Source organism: Anas platyrhynchos, chromosome 37 (genome assembly GCF_047663525.1).
Source record: "Anas platyrhynchos isolate ZD024472 breed Pekin duck chromosome 37, IASCAAS_PekinDuck_T2T, whole genome shotgun sequence".
Taxonomy (NCBI): Eukaryota; Metazoa; Chordata; class Aves; order Anseriformes; family Anatidae; genus Anas; species Anas platyrhynchos.
The window spans coordinates 3,221,778-3,246,536 of record NC_092625.1 but is presented as its reverse complement, the minus strand read 5'-3'; the positions used below and the strand labels follow the sequence as shown (position 1 = coordinate 3,246,536).

Genomic DNA, 24,759 nt, shown 5'->3' with positions numbered 1-24,759 from the left:
CCAATGGGGGACACTTTGGGGATGGGGTCACCCTATTTGGGGACATCTTGGGGACATGGGGAAAGGGTGACCCCAACTGGGGACATTTTTGGGAGACTCTGGGGATGGGGTCACCCCAATTGGGGACATTATGGGGACACAGGGACGGGGTTACCCCAACTGGGAACATTCTGGGGACGGGGTCACCCTAATTGGGGACATTTTGGGGACATTTGGGGACATGGGGAAAGAGTGACCCCAACTGGGGACATTTTTGGGACATTCTGGGGATGGGGTCACCCCAATTAGGGACATTTTGGGGACATGGGGAGGGGGTCACCCCAACTGGGGACATTCTGGGGATGGGGCTCACCCCAATTAGGGACATTTTGGGGACATTTGGGGATGGGGTCACCCTAATTAGGGACACTTTGGGGACATTTGGGGACATTGTGGGGACATTGTGGGAATGGGGTCACCCCAATTAGGGATGGGGACATTTTGGTGATGGGGTCACCCTAACTAGGGACATTTTGGGGACACAGGGACAGGACCACCCTAACTGGGAACATTCTGGGGATGGGGTCATCCCACTTGGGGACACTTTGGGGACATTTGTGGATGGGGTCACCCCAATGGGGACATTTTGGGGACACAGGGATGGGGTCACCCCACTTGGGGACATTTGGGGACATTGTGGGGGACACTTTGGGGATGGGGTCACCCCAATGGGGGACACTTGGGGGACATTTGGGGACATGTCCCTCGCCGTGTCACCTCCCCAGCTGCTCCCACTCCACACTTGGGACGTTTTGGGGACATGGGGATGAGGTCACCCCAACTGGGGACATTTTGGGGATGGGGTCAACCCAATGGGGGACACTTTGGGGATGGGGTCACCCCACTCAATTAGGGATGGGGACATTTTGGGGATGGGGTCACCCTAACTGTTGACATTTTGGGGACATGGGAATGGGGTGACCCTAATTCAGGACATCTTGGGGACATTGTGGGGAGGGTGTCACCCCACTTGGGGACATTTTGGGGACACAGGGATGGTGTCACCCCATTTGGGGACATTTGGGGGACACTTTGGGGACATTTTGGGGATGGAGTCACCCCAATGGGGGACATTTTGGGGACACAGGGACAGAGTCACCCCAACTGTGTACATTTTGGGGACATTTTGGGGACATGGGGAAAGGGTGACCCCAACTGGGGACATTTTTGGGACATTCTGGGGATGGGGTCACCCCAATTGGGAACATTTTGGGGACACAGGGACAAGATCACCCTAACTGGGGACATTTTGGGGATGGGGTCACCCCAATGGGGGACACTTTGGGGACATTTTGGGGATGGGGGCACCCCAGGTGGGGGCTTGGGGACATCGTGGGGGTGGGGGCACCCCAACTGGGGACACTTTTGGGACATTTGGGGACATTGTGGGGAGCGGGAGGGGTCACCCCAATTAGGGACATTTTAGGGACATAGGGATGGCATGACCCTAATTGGGGACATCTTGGGGACATTCTGGGGATGGGGTCACCCCAATTAGGGCCACTTTGGGGACACAGGGACAGGATCACCCTAACTGGGAACATTCTGGGGATGGGTTCACCCCACTCGGGGCCATTTGGGGTCACTTGGGGCCATTTGGGGTCACCCCCCAAGTCACCTCCCCAGCAGCTCCCACTCTACGCTGGGGACATTTTGGGGACACAGGGATTGAGTCACCCCAATGCGGGACATTTTGGGGATGGGGTCACCCCAGTTGGGGACATTTTGGGGACATGGGAATGGGGTGACCCTAATTTGGGACATCTTGGGGACATTGTGGGGATGGGGTCACCCCAATTAGGGACATTTTGGGGACATGGGGATGGGGTCACCCCAATGGGGGACACTTTGGGGACATTTGGAGATGGGGTCACCCCAATTAGGGACACTTTGGGGACACAGGGATTGAGTCACCCCATTTGGGGATATTTGGGGGACACTTTGGGGACATTTTGGGGATGGAGTCACCCCAATTAGGGCCACTTTGGGGACACAGGGACAGGACCACCCTAACTGGGAACATTCTGGGGATGGGGTCACCCCACTCGGGGACATTTGGGGACATTTGGGGCCACCCCCCGCATCACCTCCCCCGCTGCTCCCACTCCACACTGGGGACATTTTGGGGACATGGGGAGGGCATCACCCCAACTGGGGACATTCTGGGGACAGGGTCACCCCAATGCGGGACACTCTGGGGACAGGGTCACCCCAATTAGGGATAGGGACATTTTGGGGATGGGGTCCAGGAACTGGGGGGGGACTGGGAAGGGACTGGGGGAGACTGGGAAGGGACTGGGAAGGGACTGGGGAGATGAGGGGGGGCGCTGGGAGGGGCTGGGAGGGCGCTGGGGGGAGATAGGGGGGAGCCGGGGGGGTGCGGGGGGACACTGGGAGAGACTGGGGGGGCACTGGGAGAGATTGGGGAGCGCTGGGAGAGACTGGGAAGTGCTGGGAGAGCACTGGGAAGCACTGGGAGAGCACTGGAAGGTGCTGGGGGTCTCTGGGAGAGACTGGGGGGAACTGGGAGAGACTGGGGGGGACACAGGGAAAGGCCAGGAGAGACTGGAGGGTACTGGGAGTATTGAGAAAGCTTTGGAGGGGCACTGGGAGGCACTGGGGGAGACTGGGGGGGCACTGGGAGCACTGGGAAGGCTTTGGAGGGGCACTGGGAGGCGCTGGAGGGCACTGGGAGCACTGCCCCTGGGCTACATGGGGCTATAGGTACCCCAGGCCATAGGGGCCATAGGGACCCAGCTATAGGGCCCTATAGGGACCCCCACCCCATATGGCCCTATAGAGCCCTATACGGACCTATAGGGTCCTACAGGGAGCCTGGGACATAGAGGGCCATAGGGGGCCACCTATAGGGTCCTATAGGGACCCCGGGCCATAGGGACCCAGCTATAGGGCCCCGTAAGGACCCCAGGCCATAGGGGCCCACCTATAGCGTCCTATAGGGACCCCAAGCCATAGGGACCCAGCTACAGGACCCCATAAGCACCCCAGGCCATAGGGCCCCATAGGGACCCGCTTCTAGGGGCCACAGGGCCTCCCCTATAGGGCCCCATAGGGACCCCAGGCCACAGGGGCCCTCCTCTGGGCCCCGCAGGCCCCGCCCCCCGTCCCCAGGCCCCGCCCCCTGTTTGTGAGCGTGCGCGCTGCGGGCCAGGCGCAGGTGCGGGCAGGGGAGAGGTGAGGCGGCGCGAGGCGAGGCAGGCGGGGGGGGGGAGAGCCCCCTTCACGTGACCCCAGGGGGGGCTTGGGACCCCCCCACATTACCCTGAGGGGTTTTGGGGCCTTGGGACCCCCCCCAGTGTGACCCCGGGGGGCCTTGAGGGGCCTTGAGGGGCCTTGAGGGGCCTTGGGACCGTCCCACACTGCTCGGGGGGGGGATTTGGGGCCTTGGGACCCCCCCCAAATGGCCCCGGGGGGGCTTTGGGACCCCCCCGTTTAACCCTAGGGGGTCTTTAGGGTCTCGGGACCCCCCCACCCCAAGTGACCCTGGGGGGCTTTGCCCCCCCCCAGTATTACTCCGGGGGGTCTCGGGACCCCCCCCTGTAACCTCAGGGGGTGTTTGGGGTCTCGGGACCCCCACAAACGACTCATGGGGGGTGTTTGCCCCCCCCACGTCCCCATTCTGCAGGACCTGGGGGGGGCCCTCTCCAAATGGGGGGGCCCCCAACACCCCCCAACCTGTGTCCCCCCCCACCAGCGCTGCTGTCACCATGTCCTCAAAGCGCCCAGCTGGTCCCCAGGACCCGGCCCCCAGCTCCCCCCCCAGCACGTGAGTTGTGTTTTTTTTGGGGGGGGGGGAGGTGACAACAGCCCCCCCCCTCGCTGTCCCCATTGTCCCCACAGGGACACCAGTGACAATGACAACTCCGGCAGCGACATCGAGGCCACCCTGCAGGAGAAGCCGGGGGCTCAGGGGGGGCCCGGCCCCTGCCCCGTACGTGTCCCCTTTGTCCCCCCCCCCCGTCCCCAGTCCTTACAGGGTCCCCGTGTCCCCTCACCCTTTGGGATCACCATGTCCCCAATCCTTATAGGGTCCCCGTGTCTTCTGGCCCTTTGGGATCCCCATTCCCCATAGGGTCACCATGTCCCCAATCCTTATAGCGTCACCCATTCCCCATCGGGTCCCCGTGTCCTCAATCCTTATAGGGTCCCCGTGTCCCCTTGCCCTTTGGGATCCCCATTCCCCATAGGGTCCCTGTGTCCCCAATCCTTATAGTGTCCCCGTGTCCCCTGGCTCTTTGGGATCCCCATTCCCCATAGGGTCCCCGTGTCCACAGTCCTTATAGGGTCCCCGTGTCCCCAATCCTTATAGGGTCACCATGTCCCCTCACCCTTTGGGACCACCGTGTCCCCAATCCTTATAGGGTCACCATGTCCCCTCACCCTTTGGGATCATCGTGTCCCCAGTCCTTATAGGGTCACCATATCCCCTTGGCCTTTGGGGTCCCCATTCCCCGTAGGGTCCCCGTGTCCCCTGGCCCTTTGGGGTGGCCGTGACCCCCACCCCATACCCCGCAACCCCTGGAGCAGGCGCTGGCGCACACGGGGCCGGAGGTGCTGGGGGCGGCCTCCCGAGCCCAGGGGGCCCTCGGCAGCCGGGGGTCGCAGCTGTGGGGGCGTTGGGAACTGGTGAGGAGCCGCCTACGGGTACACGGGGGGGTCCCAAAACCCCTCAAAGTCACATTCGGGGGGAGGCCCAAAGCCCCTCAAGGTCACTTGGGGGGGGTCCTAAGGCCGCAATCCCCCCCCGGGGCCATTTCGGGGGGGGGGTCCCATGGCTCTCAGCCACCCCCTGGCGTCACACTGGGGGGGTCCCAACACCCCAAGCCCCCCAAAGACATGTGGGGGGGGTCCCAAAGCCCTACAAACCCCCCCAGAGTCACATGGGGGGGTCCTAAAGCCCCCCCGGGGCCATTCAGGGGCAATCCCAAGGCCCCTCAAGGCCCCCCTGGGGTCACACTGGGGGGAGTGACAAGGCCCCAAAACCCCCCCGGGGGCCACATTGGGGGGGGTTCCAAGGCCCCAAAGGCCCCCCCAAACAATTTGGAGGGGTCCCAAAACCCCCGATCCCCCCCCGGGGCCATTTGGAGGGGGCCCCAAGGCCCCCCCGGGGTCACGTGGAGGGGGCCCAAAGCCCCCCCGGGGCCATTTGGGGGGGGTTCCAAGGCCCCAAAGCCCCCTCTGAAAAATTTGGGGGGGTCCCAAGGCCGCGCAACCCCCCCCGGGGCCATTTGGGGGGGGCCTCCAAGGCCCCAAAGCCCCCCCGGGGTCACGTGGAGTGGGCCCAAAACCCCTCCGGGGCCATTTTGGGGGGATCCCAAGGTCCCAAATCCCCCCTGAGCAATGTGGGGGGGGGGCCCAAGACACCCGGTTCCCCCCCCGGGGCCATTTGGGGGGGGTCTCAAGTCCCCAACGCCCCCCCCGGGGCCATTTGGGGGGGTCCCAAGGCCCCTCAAGGCCCCTCAAGGCCCTTCAAGGCCTCCCTGGGGTCACACATTAGGTGGGGTCCCAAGGCCCCAACCCCCCCCCCCGGGGTCACATGGGGGGGTCCCAAACCCCCCCCGGGGTCACGTGAGGGGGGCTCTCCCCCCCCCCCCCCCCACCTCGTTTCGCGCCGCCGCCGTTTTCCTGCGCCCGCACGTGCGCCCGGCCCTGGGGGAGGGCGGGGCCTGAGCGGAGGTGGGCGGGGCCTGCGGGGCCCAGAGGAGGGCCCCTGTGGCCTGGGGTCCCTATGGGGCCCTATAGGGGAGGCCCTGTGGCCCCTAGAAGCGGGTCCCTATGGGGCCCTATGGCCTGGGGTGCTTATGGGGTCCTGTAGCTGGGTCCTTGTGGCCCCCTATGGCTTGGGGTCCCTATAGGACCCTACAGGTGGTCCCCTGTGGCCTGGGGTCCCTATATTGCCCTATAGTCAGTTCCCTGTAACGCTCTATAACCAAGTCCCTATAGCAGCACCCTGTGGTCTGCGGTCCCTATAGGAACCTATAGGTGGGCCCCTATAGCCTAGGGTCCCTATGGGGCCCTATAGCCGGGTCCCTATAGCGCCCTATAACCAGGTCACTATGGTACCCCATGGCCTGGGGTCCCTATATTGCCCTATAGCCAGTTCCCTGTAACGCTCTGTAACCAAGTTCCTATAGCACCCTGTGGTCTGTGGTCCCTATAGGACCCTATAGGTGGGCCCCTATAGCCCCCTATTGGCCCAGGTTCCCTGTAGGGCTCTATAGGGCCCTATGGCCCAGGGTCTTTATAGAACCCTATACGCAGCTCCCTATGGCCCTCTATGGCCCAGGGTCCCTATGGGGCCCTATAGGTGGCCCCCTATGGCCTGGGGTCCCTATAGGACCCTATAGGCGTCTCCCTATGGCCCTCTGTGGAGGAATGGTTCAGGGAAGCAGGACATGTGCATGTTGAGCAGTTCAGAGGCAATGGGCTAGTGAAGTGCCGGACTCAACTCCTAGGAGTCTGGCACGTACGCATGCTGGCTGAGAGCCAATCAGGCTCAAGGACACGTACGCAGCTGGCTGAGAGCCAATCAGGCTCAAGGACACGATGCCCTTGGGCGATCGGGACAGTCCCTAAGGCGGGACAGGGAGCTAAAAGAAGGAGGAGCAGACTGCAAAGCCCGGGAAGTGTCAGCCAGTCCTGAGCTGAGTTTCTGCAATATGCATGAGCTGATTATGTTCGAACTGGAGAAAAGGCGACTGAGCTCTCCATTAAAGTTGAAGTTCACTGTTCACTCCGATGGAACGTTTGTGTCTTCCTTCTGTCGACAACACCCCAGTGCCCCCCAGCATCACCCCAAAGCCTCCCAGCACCACCCCAGTGCCCCCAGCGCTACCCCAGTGCCACCCAGTGCCTCCCAGCACCACCCCAGTGCCCCCCAGCGCCCCCCCACCTGTATCGGTGCACGAAGACCCCCTTGAAGATGGCGTTCATCACGGCCTCGATCTCCTCCTGCTGCTCCTGGAGCTGGACGGCACCCACGGGCGTCACCGGGGCGCCCGTGCCCGTGTCCCCACCGCGTCCCCAAACGTCACCCACCTCCCGCAGCGTCTCCTGCAGCGCCTCCAGCTTGCCGGGGGCTCTCCGGGGGGGGCTTTTCCCCATTTCGGCCTCGTAGAGCCTCCGGGTGTTGTCGCGGCGCTGGCTCAGCCCCAGCGCCACCTCCACCAGCGCCGTCATCAGCTTCATGGCTGGGGACAGCGGGACGGTGGCGGGGGGGGCGTCGGGGACACCCGGCGGGTGACAAGTTGGGGGTGGGGGGTGTCACCTACCTGCCAAGGTGGCCGTGTGGCGGAAGGCGCGCACTTGGGAGTCGGCGAGGCTGGTGAGCAGCGCGGTGAGGCCGCCGAGGAGGAAGCCATCGTAGAGGACGGCGTGGCGGCTCCGCAGGGCCACCGCTGTCACCACGGCCCCAAAAGAGGCCCGAAAATGGCGCCACGGCCCCGTGGAGAGGGACAGGGGGTAGTCGGAGGAGTCCTGGGGGGGGACACGGGGGCAGAACGGGGACACGAAGGGATGAGGCGGCGGGGATGGACAGGGGGGAAATGGGGGCGGAAAGGGAGAAAATGGGGACACAAGGGGACAAAGCGGGGACACAAGGGGGCAACACAGGGGGATGTAAAGAGACAAAATAGGGAGAACATAAAGGGACAAAATAGGGACGCAAAGGGACAACATGCGGACACAAGGGGACAAAACAGGGACACAAGGGGACAAAATGGGGGGATTGGTAGGGACGGACAAAATGGGGGGACACAAAGGGACAACATGGGGATGCAAAGGGACAAAATGGGGACACGAAGGGACAAAATGGGGGATTGGAAGGGACAGAACAGGGACACAAAGGGACAACGTGGTGGGAACGTAAAGGGACAAAATAAGGGGGGCATAAAGGGACAAGATGGGGATTGGAAGGGACAAAATAGGGGGGACATAAAGGGACAAAATGGGGCGGTGGAAAGGGGTGAAATTGGGAATGAAAAGGGACAAGGTGGTGGGGATGTAAAGGGACAAAATACCCATTTTGTCCCATGCAAAGGGGACAACGAAAAGGGGGACCATGGAAAGGGACAAAATGGGGGGGGACATAAAGGGACAAAATGGGGACACAAAGGGAGAAAATGAGGAAAGGCAAAGGGATAAAATGGGGGCACACAAAGGGACAAAATGGGGGGACGCAAAGGGACAGAACTGTGGGGACGACAAAATGGGGACGCAAGGGGACAAAATGGCGGCCTCACGCAGGTGACAAGATGGCTGCCTCACAGAGATGACAAACTGGAGGCAACGCAGAAAAATAACGTGTTGGGGACACAGGGACAAAGCGTTGGGTCACACAGGTGACAAAGTGGCAGGGATGCAGAGGGACAAAATAGCAAGGAAGTGAGGTGACAAGATGGCGGCGTCACACAGGTGACAAGATGGCCGCCTCACAGAAATAACAAAACAGCAGCAATACGAAAAATATAAAGCATCCAGGACACAAGGGACAAAATGCTGGGGTCACACAGGTGACAAAATGGAGGGGACGCAAAGAGAGGAAGTGGTGGGGATGCAAGGAGACAAGATGGCGGCGTCACAGCGGTGACAAGATGGCCGCCTCACAGAGGAGTCAAGATGGCGGCATCCCCACACCACCACACATCCCCCAGTACCTCGCTGAAGGTCTCGGTCAGCCGCTGGATGATCTCGGTGTTCTGCTGCTCCCGCAGCATGGCCAGCGTCACCGTGCCTGCCGGGAGGGGACACGGCGGGTGACGGGGACGTCCCCCGGGGGGGTGACAGGGGGACGGGGAGCGGGGCGGCCGCACCTCGGCAGCCGCAGGAGCGGACGATGAAGTTGACGAGCTCCAGGAAGGCCGGCTCCCGGTCCCGCTTGTAGCCCTGCAGCCACTCGTCCACCGCCACCTGCGGGCACAGTGACACGTGGTGACACGTGGTGACACGTGGTGACATGTGGTGGCACGTGGTGGCACGTGGTGACATGTGGTGGCACGTGGTGACACGTGGTGGCCCCACATTTGAGCAAATGCCCCCCCCCCCATGTCCCCTTCCCAAGGTGGACACGTCCCCGTGTCCCTTTGGGAGCTGGTTTTGCTCGCGTGTCCCTTTATCCCTGTGTGTCCCTGTGCCCCCCAACATGTCCCCATGTCCCCCCCTGTCCCCATGTCCCCCCCTGTCCCCGTGTCACCTCGATGGCCACCCTGCCGTCCATGACAGCCTGGTAGAGGACGTTCTCCTCCGAGCTGCTGCCGTCCTCGCTGGGCTCCCTCCGGGGATGTCTGGGGACTTGCGGAGGTGACATGGGGGTGACAAGGGAGGGCACGGCTTTGGGGACGGGGGGGGGGACAAAGGGGACACGTACAGGGCGGAGGCGGGTGCTGGGCCCCCCCCGAGCCCCCCACTTCTCCTGCAGGGTGGCCTCGAAGTCGCTGCCGGAGTCGTCGTCACTGCTGCTGGTGTCCCTGTGGGGACAGTGGGGACAGCAAGGGGGGGCTGTTGTCACCTCCCCCCCCCCAAAACAAAACAAAACAAAACAAAAACTCAAGGACAATCCCTCCCAGTATGCCCAATAACCCCCCCCAGTGCCCCCCAGTATGCCCAGTGCCCCCCCCTATCCCATCCCAGTGCCCTCCCACTACCTCCCAGTTCCCCCCATTGACCCCCCCAGCCCATTGTCCCCATGTCCCCCTGTCCCCATCCCAGTGTCCCCATTACCAATGTCTTTGTCCCCAATATCCCCATCCTGCTGTCCCCATCCCATTGTCCCACTGTCCCCGTGTCCCCATCCCAATGTCCTTCTCCTGATGTCCTTGTCCCGTGTCCCCACCCGTGTCCCCATCCCAGTGTCCCCATCCCGATGTCCTTGTCCTGATGTCCCTGTCCCCATGTCCCCATCCTGCTGTCCCCATCCCAGTGTCCTTGTCCCTGTGTCCCCATCCTGATGCCACCATCCTGCTGTCCCAATTCTGATGTCCTTGTCCCCCTGTCCTCATCCCAGTGTCCCCATCCCAATGTCCCACCCTGATATCATCCTGATGTCCTTGTCCCCGTGTCCCCACCCCAATGTCCCCATCCCACTGTCCTTGTCCCCCTGTCCCCATGTCCCTGTGTCCCCATCCCGATGTCCCCATCCCATTGTCCTTGTCCTGATCTCCTTGTCCCCAATATCCCCATCCCGCTGTCCCCGTCCCATTGTCCCCCTGTCCCCATGTCCCCGTATCCCCACCCCAATGTCCTTGTCCTGATGTCCTTGTCCCAATGTCCCCATCCCAGTGTCCCCATTACCAATGTCTTTGTCCCACTGTCCCCATCCCAATGTGCCCACCCCAATGTCCTTGTCCCCGTGTCCCCACCCCAATGTCCTTGTCCCCGTGTCCCCATCGCAGTGTCCTTGTCCTGATGTCCTTGTCCCCATGTCCCCATCCCAGTGTCCCCATCCTGTCATCCCGATGTCCTTGTCCCTGTGTCCCCATCCCGATGTCCCCATCCTGATGTCTCCATCCCAATGCCACCACCCCGATGTCATCCCAATGTCCCCATCCCACTCTCCCCACCCCGATGTCCCCATCCCTGTGTCCTTGTCCCAGTGTCCCCATCCCAACGTCCTCATCCCAATGTCCTTGTCCCGATGTCCCCACCCCTATGTCCCCGTGCCAATGTCCTTGTCCCAGTGTCCCCATCCTGATCTCATATCGATGTCCTTGTCCCGATGTCCCCATCCCAGTGTCCTTGTCCTGATGTCCTTGTCCCCATGTCCCCATCCCATTGTCCCCGTGTCCCCATGCCCCCATCCTGCTGTCCCCATTGTCCCCCTGTCCCCGTCCCCCCCCGCAGAGCCGCAGGACGTAGGAGTCGCTGTGTGTCAGGTGCCGCACCCAGCACTGGGGGGGTCCGGGGGGGGCGCGGGGGAGGCACTGGGAGAGACTGGGGGGGACTGGGAGAGACTGGGAGGGAACTGGGAGTATTGGGAAAGCTTTGGAGGGGCACTGGGAGGCACTGGGGGAGACTGGAGGGGCACTGGGAGCACTGGGAAGGCTTTGGAGGGGCACTGGGAGCACCGCCCCTGGGCCATAGGGGGCTATAGGGACCCAAGGCCATGGGGGCCATAGGGACCCAGCTATTGGGCCCTATAGGGACCCACGCCATAGGGCCCTATAGAGCCCTATAGGGACCTATAGAGCCATAGAGGGCCATAGGGACCTATAGGGCTTTAGGGACCTATAGGGACCTATAGGGTCCTATAGGGACCCTGGGACATAGAGGGCCATAGGAAGACGCCTATAGGGTCCTATAGGAACCCCAGGCCATAGGGCCCTATAGAGCCCTACAGGGAACCTGGGCCAATAGGGGGCTATAGGGGCCCACCTATAGGATCCTATAGGGACCGCAGACCACAGGGTGCTGCTATAGGGACTTGGTTATAGAGCGTTATAGGGAACTGGCTATAGGGCAATATAGGGACCCCAGGCCATAGGGTGCCATAGCGACCTGGTTATAGGGCGCTATAGGGACCCGGCTATAGGGCCCCATAGGGACCCCAGGCTATAGGGGCCCACCTATAGGGTCCTATAGGGACCCCAAGCCATAGGGGGCCAGAAGGACCCATTTACAGGACCCCATAACACCCCAGGCCATAGGGCCCCATAGGGACCCGCTTCTAGGGGCCACAGGGCCTCCCCTATAGGGCCCCATAGGGACCCCAGGCCACAGGGGCCCTCCTCTGGGCCCTGCAGGCCCCGCCCCCCTTCCCCAGGCCCCGCCCCCTGTTTGTGAGCGTGCGCGCTGCGGGCCGGGCGCAGGTGCAGGCAGGGGAGAGGTGAGGCGGCGCGAGGCGAGGCAGGCGGGGGGGGGGAGAGCCCCCTTCACGTGACCCCAGGGGGGGCTTGGGACCCCCCCACATTACCCTGAGGGGTTTTGGGGCCTTGGGACCCCCCCCAGTGTGACCCCGGGGGGCCTTGAGGGGCCTTGAGGGGCCTTGAGGGGCCTTGGGACCGTCCCACACTGCTCGGGGGGGGGATTTGGGGCCTTGGGACCCCCCCCAAATGGCCCCGGGGGGGCTTTGGGACCCCCCCGTTTAACCCTAGGGGGTCTTTAGGGTCTCGGGACCCCCCCACCCCAAGTGACCCTGGGGGGCCTTGGGACCCCCCCCAGTATTACTCCGGGGGGTCTCGGGACCCCCCCGTGTAACCTCAGGGGGTGTTTGGGGTCTCGGGACCCCCACAAACGACTCATGGGGGGTGTTTGCCCCCCCCACGTCCCCATTCTGCAGGACCTGGGGGGGGCCCTCTCCAAATGGGGGGGCCCCCAACACCCCCCAACCTATGTCCCCCCCCCCACCGCAGATTTCACCATGTCCTCAAAGCGACCAGCTGGTCCCCAGGACCCACCCCCCAGCTCCCCCCCCAGCACGTGAGTTGTGTTTTTTTTTTTGTTTTTTTTTTTGGGGGGGGGGAGGTGACAACAGCCCCCCCCCTCGCTGTCCCCACTGTCCCCACAGGGACACCAGCAACAGTGACAACGACTCCAGCAGCGACTTCGAGGCCACCCTGCAGGAGAAGTGGGGGGCTCGGGGGGGGCCCGGCCCCCGCCCTGTACGTGTCCCCTTTGTCCCCTTTGTCCCCGTCCCCAAAGCCGTGCCCTCCCTTGTCACCCCCGTGTCACCTCCGCAGGTCCCCAAACGTCCCCGGAGGGAGCCCAGCGAGGACGGCAGCAGCTCGGAGGAGAACGTCCTCTACCAGGCTGTCATGGACGGCAGGGTGGCCATCGAGGTTTTACACGGGGACAGGAGGGGACATGGGGGGACAGGGGGACAGGGGGGGACATGGGGACATGTTGGGGGGCACAGGGACACACAGGGATAAAGGGACACGCGAGCAAAACCAGCTCCCAAAGGGACACGGGGACGTGTCCACCTTGGGAAGGGGACATGGGGGGGGGGGCGTTTGCTCAAATGTGGGGCCACCACGTGTCACCACATGTCACCACGTGTCACCACGTGCCACCACGTGCCACCACGTGTCACCACGTGTCACCACGTGTCACCACGTGTCACTGTGCCCACAGGTGGCGGTGGACGAGTGGCTGCAGGGCTACAAGCGGGACCGGGAGCCGGCCTTCCTGGAGCTCGTCAACTTCATCGTCCGCTCCTGCGGCTGCCGAGGTGCGGCCGCCCCGCTCCCCGTCCCCCTGTCACCCCCCCGGGGGACGTCCCCGTCACCCGCCGTGTCCCCTCCCGGCAGGCACGGTGACGCTGGCCATGCTGCGGGAGCAGCAGAACACCGAGATCATCCAGCGGCTGACCGAGACCTTCAGCGAGGTACTGGGGGATGTGTGGTGGTGTGGGGATGCCGCCATCTTGTCTCCTCTGTGAGGCGGCCATCTTGTCTCCTCTGTGAGGCGGCCATCTTGTCGTCTCTGTGAGGCGGCCATCTTGTCACCAGTGTGACGCCGCCATCTTGTCCCCTTGCGTCCCTGCCACTTAATCCCTTTGCGTCCCCTCCATTTTGTCCCTTTTGTGACTGCAGCATTTTGTCCCTTTATGTCCCCCCCATTTTATCCCTTTCCATTCCCAATTTCACCCCTTTCTGCCACCCATTTTTTCCCTTTGTGTCCCCATTTTCCCCCTTTGCATCCCCACCACTTTGTCCCTTTACGTCCCCCTCATTTTGTCTCTTTCCACCCCCATTTTCTCCCTTTCCGCCCCCATTTCCCCCCTGTCCATCCCCGCCGCCTCATCCCTTCGTTTCCCCGTTCTGCCCCCGTGTCCCCCCCCAGGACTCCTCCGACTACCCCCTGTCCCTCTCCACGGGGCCGTGGCGCCGTTTTCGGGCCTCTTTTGGGGCCGTGGTGACAGCGGTGGCCCTGCGGAGCCGCCACGCCGTCCTCTACGATGGCTTCCTCCTCGGCGGCCTCACCGCGCTGCTCACCAGCCTCGCCGACTCCCAAGTGCGCGCCTTCCGCCACACGGCCACCTTGGCAGGTAGGTGACACCCCCCACCCCCAACTTGTCACCCGCCGGGTGTCCCCGACGCCCCCCCGCCACCGTCCCGCTGTCCCCAGCCATGAAGCTGATGATGGCGCTGGTGGAGGTGGCGCTGGGGCTGAGCCAGCGCCGCGACAACACCCAGAGGCTCTACGAGGCCGAAAGGGGGAAAAGCCCCCCCCGGAGAGCCCCCGGCAAGCTGGAGGTGCTGCAGGAGACGCTGCGGGAGGTGGGTGACGTTTGGGGACGCGGTGGGGACACGGGCACGGGCGCCCCGGTGACGCCTGTGGATGCCGTCCAGCTCCAGGAGCAGCAGGAGGAGATGGAGGCCGTGATGAACGCCATCTTCAAGGGGGTCTTCGTGCACCGATACAGGTGGGGGGGCGCTGGAGTGGTGCTGGGCGGAACTGGGTACCACTGGGTGGCACTGGGTGGCATTGGGGTGGTGCTGGGGGGCACTGGGTGGCATTGGGATGGTGCTAGGGGGCACTGGGGTGGTGCTGGAGGGCACTGGGGTGATGCTGGAGGATACTGGGTGGCACTGGGGTGGCTCTGGGCGGCACTGCATGGTGCTGGGCAGCACTGGGGTGGTGCTGGGGGCACTGGGTGGCAGTGGGTGGCACTGGGAACAGCGTGGTTAGGGACTGGAGCCAGTGGGGAGAGCCCAGTTGGGGACTGGGACCAGTTTGGAACTGGGACGCAACCAAGTTGGGTTCTCCTTGGAGAAGGTTGTCACCAGGAGGGGTTGTCACTGTGGTGGCACTGGGGACAGCCCAGTTGGGAACTGGGACCAGTTTGCATCTGGGAATGAAACTAAGTTGAGTTTTCCTTGGAGAACGTCACCAGTTGTGGTTGGGACCTGGGACCAGTCTGGAACTGGGATGGAACCAAGTTGGGTTCTCCTTGGAGAACGTCACCAGGAGGGGTTGGGGACTGGGACCAGTTGGGACCTGGGACCAGATTGGAACTGGGACGAAACCAAGTTGGGTTCTCCTCAGAGAACGTCACCAGTAAGGGTTTGGAACTGGGACCAGTTTGGAACTGGGACGGAACCAAGTTGGGTTCTCCTTGGAGAACATCACCAGTTGTGGTTGGGAACTGGGACCAGTTTGGAACTGGGACGGAACCAAGTTGGGTTCTCCTCGGAGAACATCACCAGGAGAGGTTGGGGACCGGGACCAGGACGTTGTCACCAGGACACGGGGGTCCCTGGGGTGGCCCTGGGGACTCCGAGCGTGTCGGGGCCGTGGTGTCCCCGTGGCGGTGTCCCCAAGGCGCTGTCCCCCCCCCAGGGACATGGTGCCCGACGTGCGCGCGCTGTGCATGGAGGAGCTGGGGACGTGGATGTGCAGCTTCCCGGCCTCCTTCCTCACCGACGGCCACCTCAAGTACCTCGGCTGGACCCTGCACGACAAGGTGGGGACATCCTGGGGACACCTCGGGGACACGGGGATAGCTGGGGGGCGTGGGGACACCGTGGGGACATGGGGATGCCTTGGGGACACAGGGACAGCTATGGGAGCGTGGGGGTATCTTGGGGACACAGGGACAGCTGGGGGGCATGGGGACACTGTGGGGACACCTCGGGGACACCTTGGGGACACACTGGGGACGCGGGGACACCGTGGGGATGCCTCAGGGATGTGGGGATGCCCCGGGGACATGGGGGCACCTTGGGGACACCTCAGGGACATGGGGACACCTCGGTGAAACATCAGGGACATAGGGACACCTGGGGGACATGGGGACACCGTGGGGACACACTGGGGACACGGGGACACTGTGGGGATGCCTCAGGGATGTGGGGGCACCTTGAGGACACAGGGACGCCTTGGGGGACACCTTGGGGACATGGGGTTCCCTGGGAGGGACACTTGGGGACCTTTGGGACTGGGAGAGGGGACACTTGGGGACCTTTGGGGCCAGGATGGGACACTTGGGAGCAGGAGGGGACACTTGGCATCAGGAGAGGAGATACTTGGGGACCTTTGGGGCTGGGAGGGGACCCTTGGGGACACTTGGGGACACTTGGGGCCAGGAGAAGAGACACTTGGGGTCCTTTGGGGCCAGGAGGGGCTGGCTGGGGACCACAGGGTCCAGGATGGGGGACACTTGGGGACCACTGGGGCTGGGAGAGGGGACACTTGGGGACACCTGAGGCCAGGAGGGGACCCTTGGGGATCCATGGGGACACTTGGAGCCAGGAGAGGAGACACTTGGGGACCTTGGGGCCAGGAGGGGACGGCTGGGGACCTTTGGGAGCAGGATGGGGGACACTTGGGGCTAGGAGGGGACACTTGGGGACCTTTGGGGCTGGGAGGGGACACTTGGGGACATTTGGGGTCAGGAGAAGAGACACCTGGGGACCTTTGGGGCCAGGATGGGGGACACTTGGGGACGCTTGCGGACACTTGAAACCCGGAGGAGCTGGCTGGGGACCTTTGGGGCCAGGATAGGGGACACTTGGGGACCACTGGGTCTGGGAGAGGGGACTCTTGGGGACCTTTGGGGCTGGGAGGGGACACCTGTGGACACTTGGGGCCAGGAGAGGAGACACTTGGGGACCTTGGGGCCAGGAGGGGACAGCTGGAGAACTTTGGGAGCAGGATGGGGGACACTTGGGGCTGGGAGGGGACACTTGGGGTTAGGAGAGGAGACCCTTGGGGACCTTTGTGGCCGGGAGGGGACACTTGGGGACACTTGGGGACCCGCAGCAGGGGGAGGTGCGTCTGCGCTGCGTGCGGGCGCTGCAGGGGCTGTACGCCCGCCGGGACACGGCCGCGCACATGGAGCTCTTCACCGGGCGCTTCAAGGTGAGCGTGTCCCCCCCCCGTGTCCCCAACGCTGTCACCTCCCTGCCGAGGTCCCCAGGGGGTGACAACGGGTGTCCCCCCCCCCCCCCAGGCCCGCTTGGTGTCCATGGTGCAGGACAAGGACCCCGTGGTGGCCGTGGAGGTGGTGAAGCTGCTGACGGTGATGCTGGAGTGAGTTTGGGGACGTTGGGGACACGGGGGGGGATGTTGGGGACACTGGGGACATGGGGAGGGGCCTGGGGGATGTTGGGGACACTGGGGACATGGGGGGGACCTTGGGGACATCGGGGACATGGGGAGCATTGGGGATTGGGGGCAGGGTGATGTTGGGGGATGTTGGGGACATGGGGGGGGACATTGGGGACAAGGGGGGGACACTGGGGACATGGGGGACATTGGGGATAATGGGGACATTGGGGATGGGGGACATTGGGGGACATGGGGACGTTGGGGACATGGGACACTGGGAACATGGGGACATAGGGGCGTTGGGGACATGGGGGGGACACTGGGGACATGGGGGACATTGGGGACATGGGGATATTGGGGATTTGGGGGGGACAAGGGGGACATTGGGGATGTTGGGGTCATTGGGGACATTTGGGACGGGAACATTGGGGATGGGGAGATAAGGGGTACATTGGGGACGGGGGGGCATGGGGGACAAGAGGGACATGGGGGGGACATTGGGGACAAGAGGGACATGGGGGGGACATTGGGGACAAGGGGGACATTGGGGGCATTGGGGACGTTGGGGACACGGGGGATGGGGACACTGGGGACACCGGTTAGGGTCTGAGAGCACAAAGGGGGACACAAAACGTGCGAGACGAAGCCAGGCAGGACACGGGGCTGGGGGGTTGGGACACGGCTCGGGGACAGGGGACACAGCCGGGGGACAGCGGTGTCCCCGTTGTCACCCCAGCACGGTGGCCGAGGCGCTGACGGAGGCCGATTGTCACCGCGTCTACCCGGCCGTCTTCTGCAGCCGCCGTCCCCTCGCCACCGCCGCCGGCCTCTTCCTCTACCGCAGGTGAGGCCGGGCCACCCCCTTGTCCCCTCCTGTGTCACCTCCCCTGTCCCCTCTCGGTGTCACCCCCCGGGTATCGTCCCCAGTCGGTGCTGCCACCGGGTGCGAGGCTTGGTGGCACCTGGGGATGTCCCTGTGGGGATGGTGGCACCCGGTCCTGCCTTGTCCCCTCCGGACCCTTTGTGTCCCCAACTCTGTCCCCACACCCATGGGACCTCCTTGTCCCCATCCTGTGTTCCTTTATGTCCCCAACCCTGTCCCCATGCCCTTGGGACCCCCCTGTCCCCATCCCTTGTCCCTTTGTGTCCCCAACCCTGTCCCCATCCCCATGGGACCCGTCTGTCCCCATCCCGTATCCCTTTATGTCCCCAACCCTGTCCCCATCCCATGTCCCTTTGTGTCCCCAACCCTGTCCCTGTCCCCACAGAATCCCCCTGTCCCCATTTCTTGTGTCCCTTTGTGTTCCCCCCCCCCCGCTGTCCCCTCCACAATGTCACCCCCTGTCCTTGTCCCCAGCCTGCTGTCCCCGCGGCACGAGGGTGACACCGAGCCGTCCCCTGGCAGCGGGGACAACCGCAGCTTCTTCCGCCTGCTGCTGACCTTCTTCATCGAGAGCGAGGTGACACCCTGGGGACACCCTGGGGACAGTCTGGGGGCACCCAGGGACACCCTGGGGACACCTAAGGGACTCTGGGTGACACCCAGAAGACACCCAAGGGATCTCTGGTGACACCCAAGAGACCCCGGGTGACCCCAGGGGACACCCAAGGGACCCCGGGTGCCAGCGCTGTCCCTGTCCCCAGCTCCACCAGCACGCCGCGTACCTCGTGGACAGCCTCTGGGACTGCGCCGGGACCCAGCTGCGGGACTGGGACACGGCCGGGGGGCTGCTGCTGGAGGAGGCCCCCGAGGAGGGTGGGCAACTGGGAGCAACTGGGAGGGGACTGGGAGGCACTGGGAGGGCGCTAGGGGGCACTGGGAAGGACTGGGAGGCACTAAGGTGGCACCAGGGGGCACTGGGAGGGACTGGGATGGGACTGGGGTGCACTGAGATGATGCCAGGGGGCACTGGGAGGGCACTGGGAAGAACTGGGAGGCACTGGGGGGTACTGGGGAGTACTAGGATGGGACTGGGAGGAACTGGGGATAACTGGGAGGGCACCAGAGGGCACTGGGGGGGACTGGGATGGGACTGGGGGGGCACTGGGAAGGCACTGGGATGGACATGTCTGGGGCGGGGACTGCTGCTGGAGGTGGCCCCTGGGGAATATGGGCAACTGGGGGCACTGGGAGCCACTGGGAGGGGGCTGGTGGGAACAAGGGGGCACTGGGACGGGACTGGGGAGGGCACTGGGATGACACTGTGGGGAACTGGGGTGGCACTGGGAGGGAACTGGGAGGCACTGGGATGGCACTGGGAGACAATGAGGGGAACAGGGATGGGACTGAGGGGCACTGGGGATAACTGGAAGGGACTGGAATGGGACTGGGAGGGTGCCAGGGGGCACTGGGAAAGACTGGGAGGCACGGGGAGGATGCTAGGAGGGAACTGGGAGGCACTGGGGGGTACTGGGGAGTACTGGGATGGGACTGGGAGGAACTGGGGATAACTGGGTGGGCACCAGGGGTCACTGGGAGGCACTGGGATGGCGCCAGGGGACACTGGGATGATACTGGGGGGAGCTGGGGGGCACTGGGAACCTCCTCAACCCCCTCCCAGTCCCCCCCAGTCCTTCCCAGTCCATCCCATTCTCCCCCCAGCCCCCTCCCAGTCCCTCCCAGTCCATCCCAGTTGTCCCAGCCCCCGTCCCAGTCCATCCCAGTCCCCCCCAGTCCCCCCCACCCCCCTCCCAGTCCCGTCCCAGTCCCTCCCAGTCCATCCCAGTTCCCCCCCCAGCGCTCAGCGACCAGCAGGAGAAGGCCCTGGTGGAGATCCTGGCGGCCAGCGCCAAGCGGGCGGCGGGGGAGGGGCCCCCAGTGGGACGGGGACCCCCCCGCAAGGTAGGGGGGGGCGGTGTCACCTGGGGGTGACTGTCACCTGGGTGTCACTGTCACTGGGGGGGGTCATTATCCCCAAGGGGGGGTCTCAGTGTCCCCTTTGGGGGGTCGCTGTCACCTGGGGGGGGTCAGTGCCACCTGATGGGGTGTCAGTGACCCCCGGGGGGGTATCATTGACCCCCAGGGGGTGTCATTGTCCCCGGGGGGGTGTCATTGTCCGGGGGGGGGTCATTGTCGTCATTGTCACCTGTGCCCCCCCCCAGGCGCCCCCCAAGGGGAGGCGGGCGGTGACGGAGCAGCGCTCGCGGCTCAGCCTCTGCCTGGCCCCCATCCTGCCCCGGCTGCTGGCCAAGGTGAGGGGACCCCGGGGGGGCCTCGGGGACATTTTTGGGGTGGGGGGACACCCGGGTGACCCCCCCTCACTCCCTGTGACCCCCCCAAAAGTTTTCGGCGGACGAGGAGAAGGTGACGCCGCTGCTGGAGGTGCTGAGCTGCTTCGAGCTCAGCGTCTACTGCACCGCGCGGCTGGAGAGGGTGAGCGCAGGCCCTATAGGGTCAGCCGGCCATATAGGGTCACCTGACCCCAATCCTATAAGGTCGGCTGGTCCTTTAGGGTCCCCTGGTCCTTATAGGGTCACCTGACCCCAATCCTGTAGGGTCACCTGGTCCTTATAGGGTCACCTGACCCCAATCCTATAGGGTCAGCTGGTCCTTTAGGGTCCCCTGGTCCTTATAGGGTCACCTGGCCCCAATCCTGTAGGGTCAGCTGGTCCTTTAGGGTCACCCAGTCCTTATAGGGTCACCTGACCCCAATCCTGTAGGGTCACCTAGTCCTTTAGGGTCCCCTGGTCCTTTTAGGGTCACCTGGCCCCAATCCTATAGGGTCAGCCGGTCCCAACCCTATAGGGTCACTCAGTGCTATAGGATCACCTGGTTCTTATAGGGTCACCTAGCACCAGTTCTATAGGGCCACCTGGTCCCTACAGGGTCACCTGGTCCTATAGGGTCACCCTGTCCTTATAGGGTCATCTGGTCCTTAGAGGGTCACCTGGCCCCAATCCTATAGGGTCACCTGGTCCTTTAGGGTCACCCAGTCCTTATAGGGTCACCTGGTCCCAATGCTATAGGGTCAGCTGGTCCTAACCCTATAGTGTCACCTGGCTCCAGTCCTATAGGTTCATCTGGTCCCTATAGGGTCACCCGGTCCCAACCGTATAGGGTCAGCTGGTCCTATAGGGTCACCCAGTCCTTATAGGGTAACCTGGCCCCGATCCTGTAGGGTCACCCAGTCCTATAGGGTCATCTGGTCCCAACCCTATAGGGTCACCCAGTTCTATAGGGTCACCATGTCCCCTCACCCTTTGGGGTCCCCTGGCCCTTTGGGGTCACCATGTCCCCAATCATTTTAGGGTCACCCATTCCCCATAGGGTCCCCGTGTCCCCTCACCCTTTGGGATCACCGTGTCCCCAATCCTTATAGGGTCGGCATGTCCCCTGGCCCTTTGGGTTCCCCGTGTCCCCAATCCTTATAGGGTCCCCGTGTCCCCTTGCCCTTTGGGATCCCCGTTCCCCATAGGGTCCCCGTGTCCCCTCACCCTTTGGGATCACCATGTCCCCCAGTCCTTATAGGGTCACCCATTTCCCATAGGGTCCCCATGTCCCTTCACCCTTTGGGGTCCCTGTGTCCCCTCTCCGTTTGGGGTCCCCGTTTCCCCAATCCTTATAGGGTCACCGTGTCCCCTTGCCCTTTGGGATCCCCATGTCCCCAATCCTTATAGGGTCACTGTGTCCCCTTGCCCTTTGGGTTCCCTATTCCCCATAGGGTCCCCGTGTCCCCTCACCCTTTGGGGTCCCTATGTCCCCAATCCTTAAAGGGTCACCCCTTCCCCATAGGGTCCCCGTGTCCCCAGTCCTTATAGGGTCCCCGTGTCCCCAGTCGTTATAGGGTTCCTGTGTCCCCAATCCTTATAGGGTCACCATGTCCCCTCACCCTTTGGGGTCACCATGTCCGCAATCTTTATAGGGTCACCATTTCCCCAATCCTTATAGGGTCGCCACATCCTCTTGCCCTTTGGGATCCCCATTCCCCATAGGGTCCCCGTGTCCCCTCACCCTTTGGGGTCCCCATGTCTCCAATCCATATAGGGTCACCATGTCCCCAGTCCTTATAGGGTCACCGTGTCCCCTGGCCCTTTGGGGTGGCAGTGTCCCCTTGCCCTTTGGGGTCCCCATTCCCCAGAGGGTCCCCGTGTCCCCTGGCCCTTTGGGGTGGCCGTGACCCCCACCCCATACCCCGCAGCCCCTGGAGCAGGCGCTGGCGCAGCTGCAGGAGCTGGTGCAGAAGCACACGGGGCCGGAGGTGCTGGGGGCGGCCTCCCGAGCCCTGGGGGCCCTCTGCGACCCCCGGCTGCCGCTGCGGGGGCGCGGGGAGCTGGTGAGGAGCCGCCTGGGGGACCTGCTGGGGGAGCGCTGCCACCGCCTGCTGCGGGTATAGAGGGGATTGGGGGGGATTTGGGGGGGATTTGGGGGGATTTGGGGAGATTTTGGGGGGTTAGAGGGGATTGGGGGGGGTAAGAGGGGATTTGAGGGGTTTAGAGGGGATTTGGGGGGGATTTGGGAGGATTACAGGGGGTTTTGGGGGGATTTGGGGGGGGTAGAGGGGATTTGGGGGGGTGAGAGGGGATTGGGGGGGTGAGAGGGGATTGGGAGGGTTAGAGGGGATTTGGGGGGGATTCAGGGGGATTATAAGGGGTTTGGGGGGAGTTTAGGGCGGATTATAGAGCATTTTAGAGGGATTTAGGGGGGTTATAGGGCATTGGGGGGGGTTAGAGGGGATTTGGAGGGGTTAGAGGGGATTTGGAGGGGATTTAGGGGGGGTTAGAGGGGATTTGGGGGGATTTGGGGTGGGTTTGGAGGGATTTGGGGGGGTTAGAGGTGATTTGGGGGGGGATTTGGGGTGGGTTTGGAGGGATTTGGGGGGATTTGGAGGGGTTATAGGGGGTTTGGGGGGGATTAGGGAGTGTTTGGGGGGATTCAGGGTGGGTTTGGGGGTTATAGGGGGAGTTTGGGGGCATTTATGGAGGTTATAGGGGATTTGGGGGGGATTTCGGGGGGTTCAGGGGGATTTGGGGTGGGTTTGGAGGGATTTGGGGGGGTTAGAGGGGATTTGGGGGGGATTTGGGGGGATTCAGGGGGATTATAAGGGGTTTGGGGGGGATTTGGGGTGGGTTTGGGGGTTATAGGGGGAGTTTGGGGGCATTTATGGAGGTTATAGAGGGTTTGGGGGGATTTGGGGGGGATTTGGAGGGATTCGGAGGGGTTATAGGGGATTTGGGGGGGATTTGGGGGGATTTGGAGGGGGTTATAGGGGGGTTTGGGGGGACTATAGGGGATTTGGGGGGGATTCAGGGGGATTTGGGGGGTTATAGGGGATTATAGGGGGATTTAGGGGGGGTTAGAGGGGATTTGGGGGGATTTGGGGTGGGTTTGGAGGGATTTGGGGGGGTTAGAGGGGATTTGGGGGGGATTCAGGGGGATTATAAGGGGTTTGGGGGGAGTTTAGGGGGGATTATAGAGCATTTTGGAGGGATTTGGGGGGGTTATAGGGGATTTGGGGGGATTCAGAGGGGTTTTAGGGGATTTGGGGGGGATTATAAGGGGTTTTGGGGGGATTTGGGGTGTGTTGGGGGTTTATAGGGGGAGTTTGGGGGCATTTATGGAGGTTATAGAGGGTTTGGGGGGATTTGGGGGGGATTTGGAGGGATTCGGAGGGGTTATAGGGGATTTGGGGGGGATTTGGGGGGATTTGGAGGGGGTTATAGGGGGGTTTGGGGGGACTATAGGGGATTTGGGGGGGATTCAGGGGGATTTGGGTGGTTATAGGGGATTATAGGGGGATTTAGGGGGGGTTAGAGGGGATTTGGGGAGATTTGGGGTGGGTTTGGAGGGATTTGGGGGGGTTAGAGGGGATTTGGGGGGATTCGGGGAGATTATAGGGGGTTTTGGGGGGGATTTGGGGGGGGTTTGGGGGAGTTAGAGGGGATTTGGGGGGGATTCAGGGGGATTATAGGGGGTTTTGGGGGGAGTTTAGGGGGGATTATAGAGCATTTTGGAGGGATTTGGGGGGCGTTATAGGGGATTTGGGGAGGATTCAGGGGGGTTATAGGGGGATTTGGGGGGCTTATAGGGGATTTGGGAGGGTTTAGGAGGAGTTTGGGGAAGATTTGGGGTGGTAATGGGGTGGGGATGGGGGCATGGGGGACCTGCTGGGGGAGCGCTGCCACCGCCTGCTGCGGGTACGGGGGGCTATAGGGGATTTGGGGGGGTTAGAGGGGATTTGGGGGGATTTGAGGGGATTATAGGGGGTTTGGGGGGGATTTGGTGGGGTTATAGGGGATTATAGGGGGATTTAGGGGGGGTTATAGGGGATTTTGGGGTATTTGGGGAGATTATAGTGGTTTTGGGGGGATTCAGGGGGGTTAGAGGGGATTCGGGGGGGATTCAGAGGGGCTATGGGGGATTTGGGGGGATTTGGGGTGGGTTTGGAGGGATTTGGGGGGGATTTGGGGGGGATTCAGGGGAATTATGGGGGGATTTGGGGAATTAGAGGGGATTGGGGGGGGTTAGGGGATTTGGGGGGGGATTTGGGGTGGGTTTGGAGGGATTTGGAGGGTTTATAGGGGTTTGGGGGAGTTTAGGGGGGATTATAGAGCATTTTGGAGGGATTTAGGGCGTGATTCGGGGGGGATTATAGGGGGTTTTGGGGGGATTTGGGGGGGGGTGTATGGGATTTGGGATGGATTTGGGGTGGGTTGGGGGGCTTAGAGCTGGGCTCGGGGTGTTGGGGTGTCCCATCCTGGGGTGCCCCCCCCCCA

General features: G+C 63.1%; 3 protein-coding genes across 3 annotated transcripts in view; 1 reads left to right on the top strand and 2 right to left on the bottom strand.

Moving 5' to 3' along the window:
- LOC140001099 (cohesin subunit SA-3-like) overlaps positions 1-9,521 on the bottom strand; it is a 69,276-nt gene extending 59,755 nt beyond the window's left edge. The window contains exon 1 of the mRNA XM_072032240.1: positions 9,425-9,521. The gene's annotated coding sequence lies outside the window, so the exon portion shown is untranslated. The remainder of the gene's footprint in view (positions 1-9,424) is intronic.
- On the bottom strand, positions 5,701-9,364 carry LOC140001069 (cohesin subunit SA-3-like). Its single transcript, XM_072032208.1, has 5 exons — positions 9,251-9,364; positions 8,871-8,967; positions 7,332-8,791; positions 7,099-7,250; positions 5,701-7,026 (listed from the first exon to the last, which is right to left on the bottom strand). The coding sequence occupies exons 1-3, from the start codon at positions 9,362-9,364 to the stop codon at positions 8,661-8,663; spliced, it is 342 nt and encodes a 113-aa protein (XP_071888309.1). The 3' UTR covers positions 5,701-7,026; positions 7,099-7,250; positions 7,332-8,660.
- Positions 9,522-12,404: 2,883 nt separating the features above from the next.
- Positions 12,405-22,379, top strand: LOC140001068 (cohesin subunit SA-3-like). The gene is made up of 18 exons (XM_072032207.1): positions 12,405-12,471; positions 12,560-12,653; positions 12,732-12,830; positions 13,126-13,222; positions 13,302-13,378; positions 13,837-14,041; positions 14,122-14,273; positions 14,346-14,419; positions 15,337-15,460; positions 16,759-16,857; positions 16,949-17,028; positions 17,783-17,890; positions 18,404-18,506; positions 18,691-18,802; positions 19,785-19,888; positions 20,149-20,238; positions 20,330-20,419; positions 22,185-22,379. The coding sequence occupies exons 1-18, from the start codon at positions 12,413-12,415 to the stop codon at positions 22,377-22,379; spliced, it is 1,962 nt and encodes a 653-aa protein (XP_071888308.1). The 5' UTR covers positions 12,405-12,412.
- Positions 22,380-24,759: the final 2,380 nt, after the last annotated feature.

Excerpts from the sequence above, each read along its gene's own strand:
- LOC140001069 (XM_072032208.1), bottom strand. The coding sequence starts at position 9,364 with ATGTCACCTCCGCAAGTCCCCAGACATCCCCGGAGGGAGCCCAGCGAG. Across the intron at positions 8,968-9,250 it reads ACGGCAGGGTGGCCATCGAG|GTGGCGGTGGACGAGTGGCT; the intron begins GTGACACGGGGA and ends CTGTGCCCGCAG. Across the intron at positions 8,792-8,870 it reads CCGCTCCTGCGGCTGCCGAG|GCACGGTGACGCTGGCCATG; the intron begins GTGCGGCCGCCC and ends CCCTCCCGGCAG.
- LOC140001068 (XM_072032207.1), top strand. The coding sequence starts at position 12,413 with ATGTCCTCAAAGCGACCAGCTGGTCCCCAGGACCCACCCCCCAGCTCC. Across the intron at positions 12,472-12,559 it reads CCCAGCTCCCCCCCCAGCAC|GGACACCAGCAACAGTGACA; the intron begins GTGAGTTGTGTT and ends CTGTCCCCACAG. Across the intron at positions 13,379-13,836 it reads TGACCGAGACCTTCAGCGAG|GACTCCTCCGACTACCCCCT; the intron begins GTACTGGGGGAT and ends GTCCCCCCCCAG.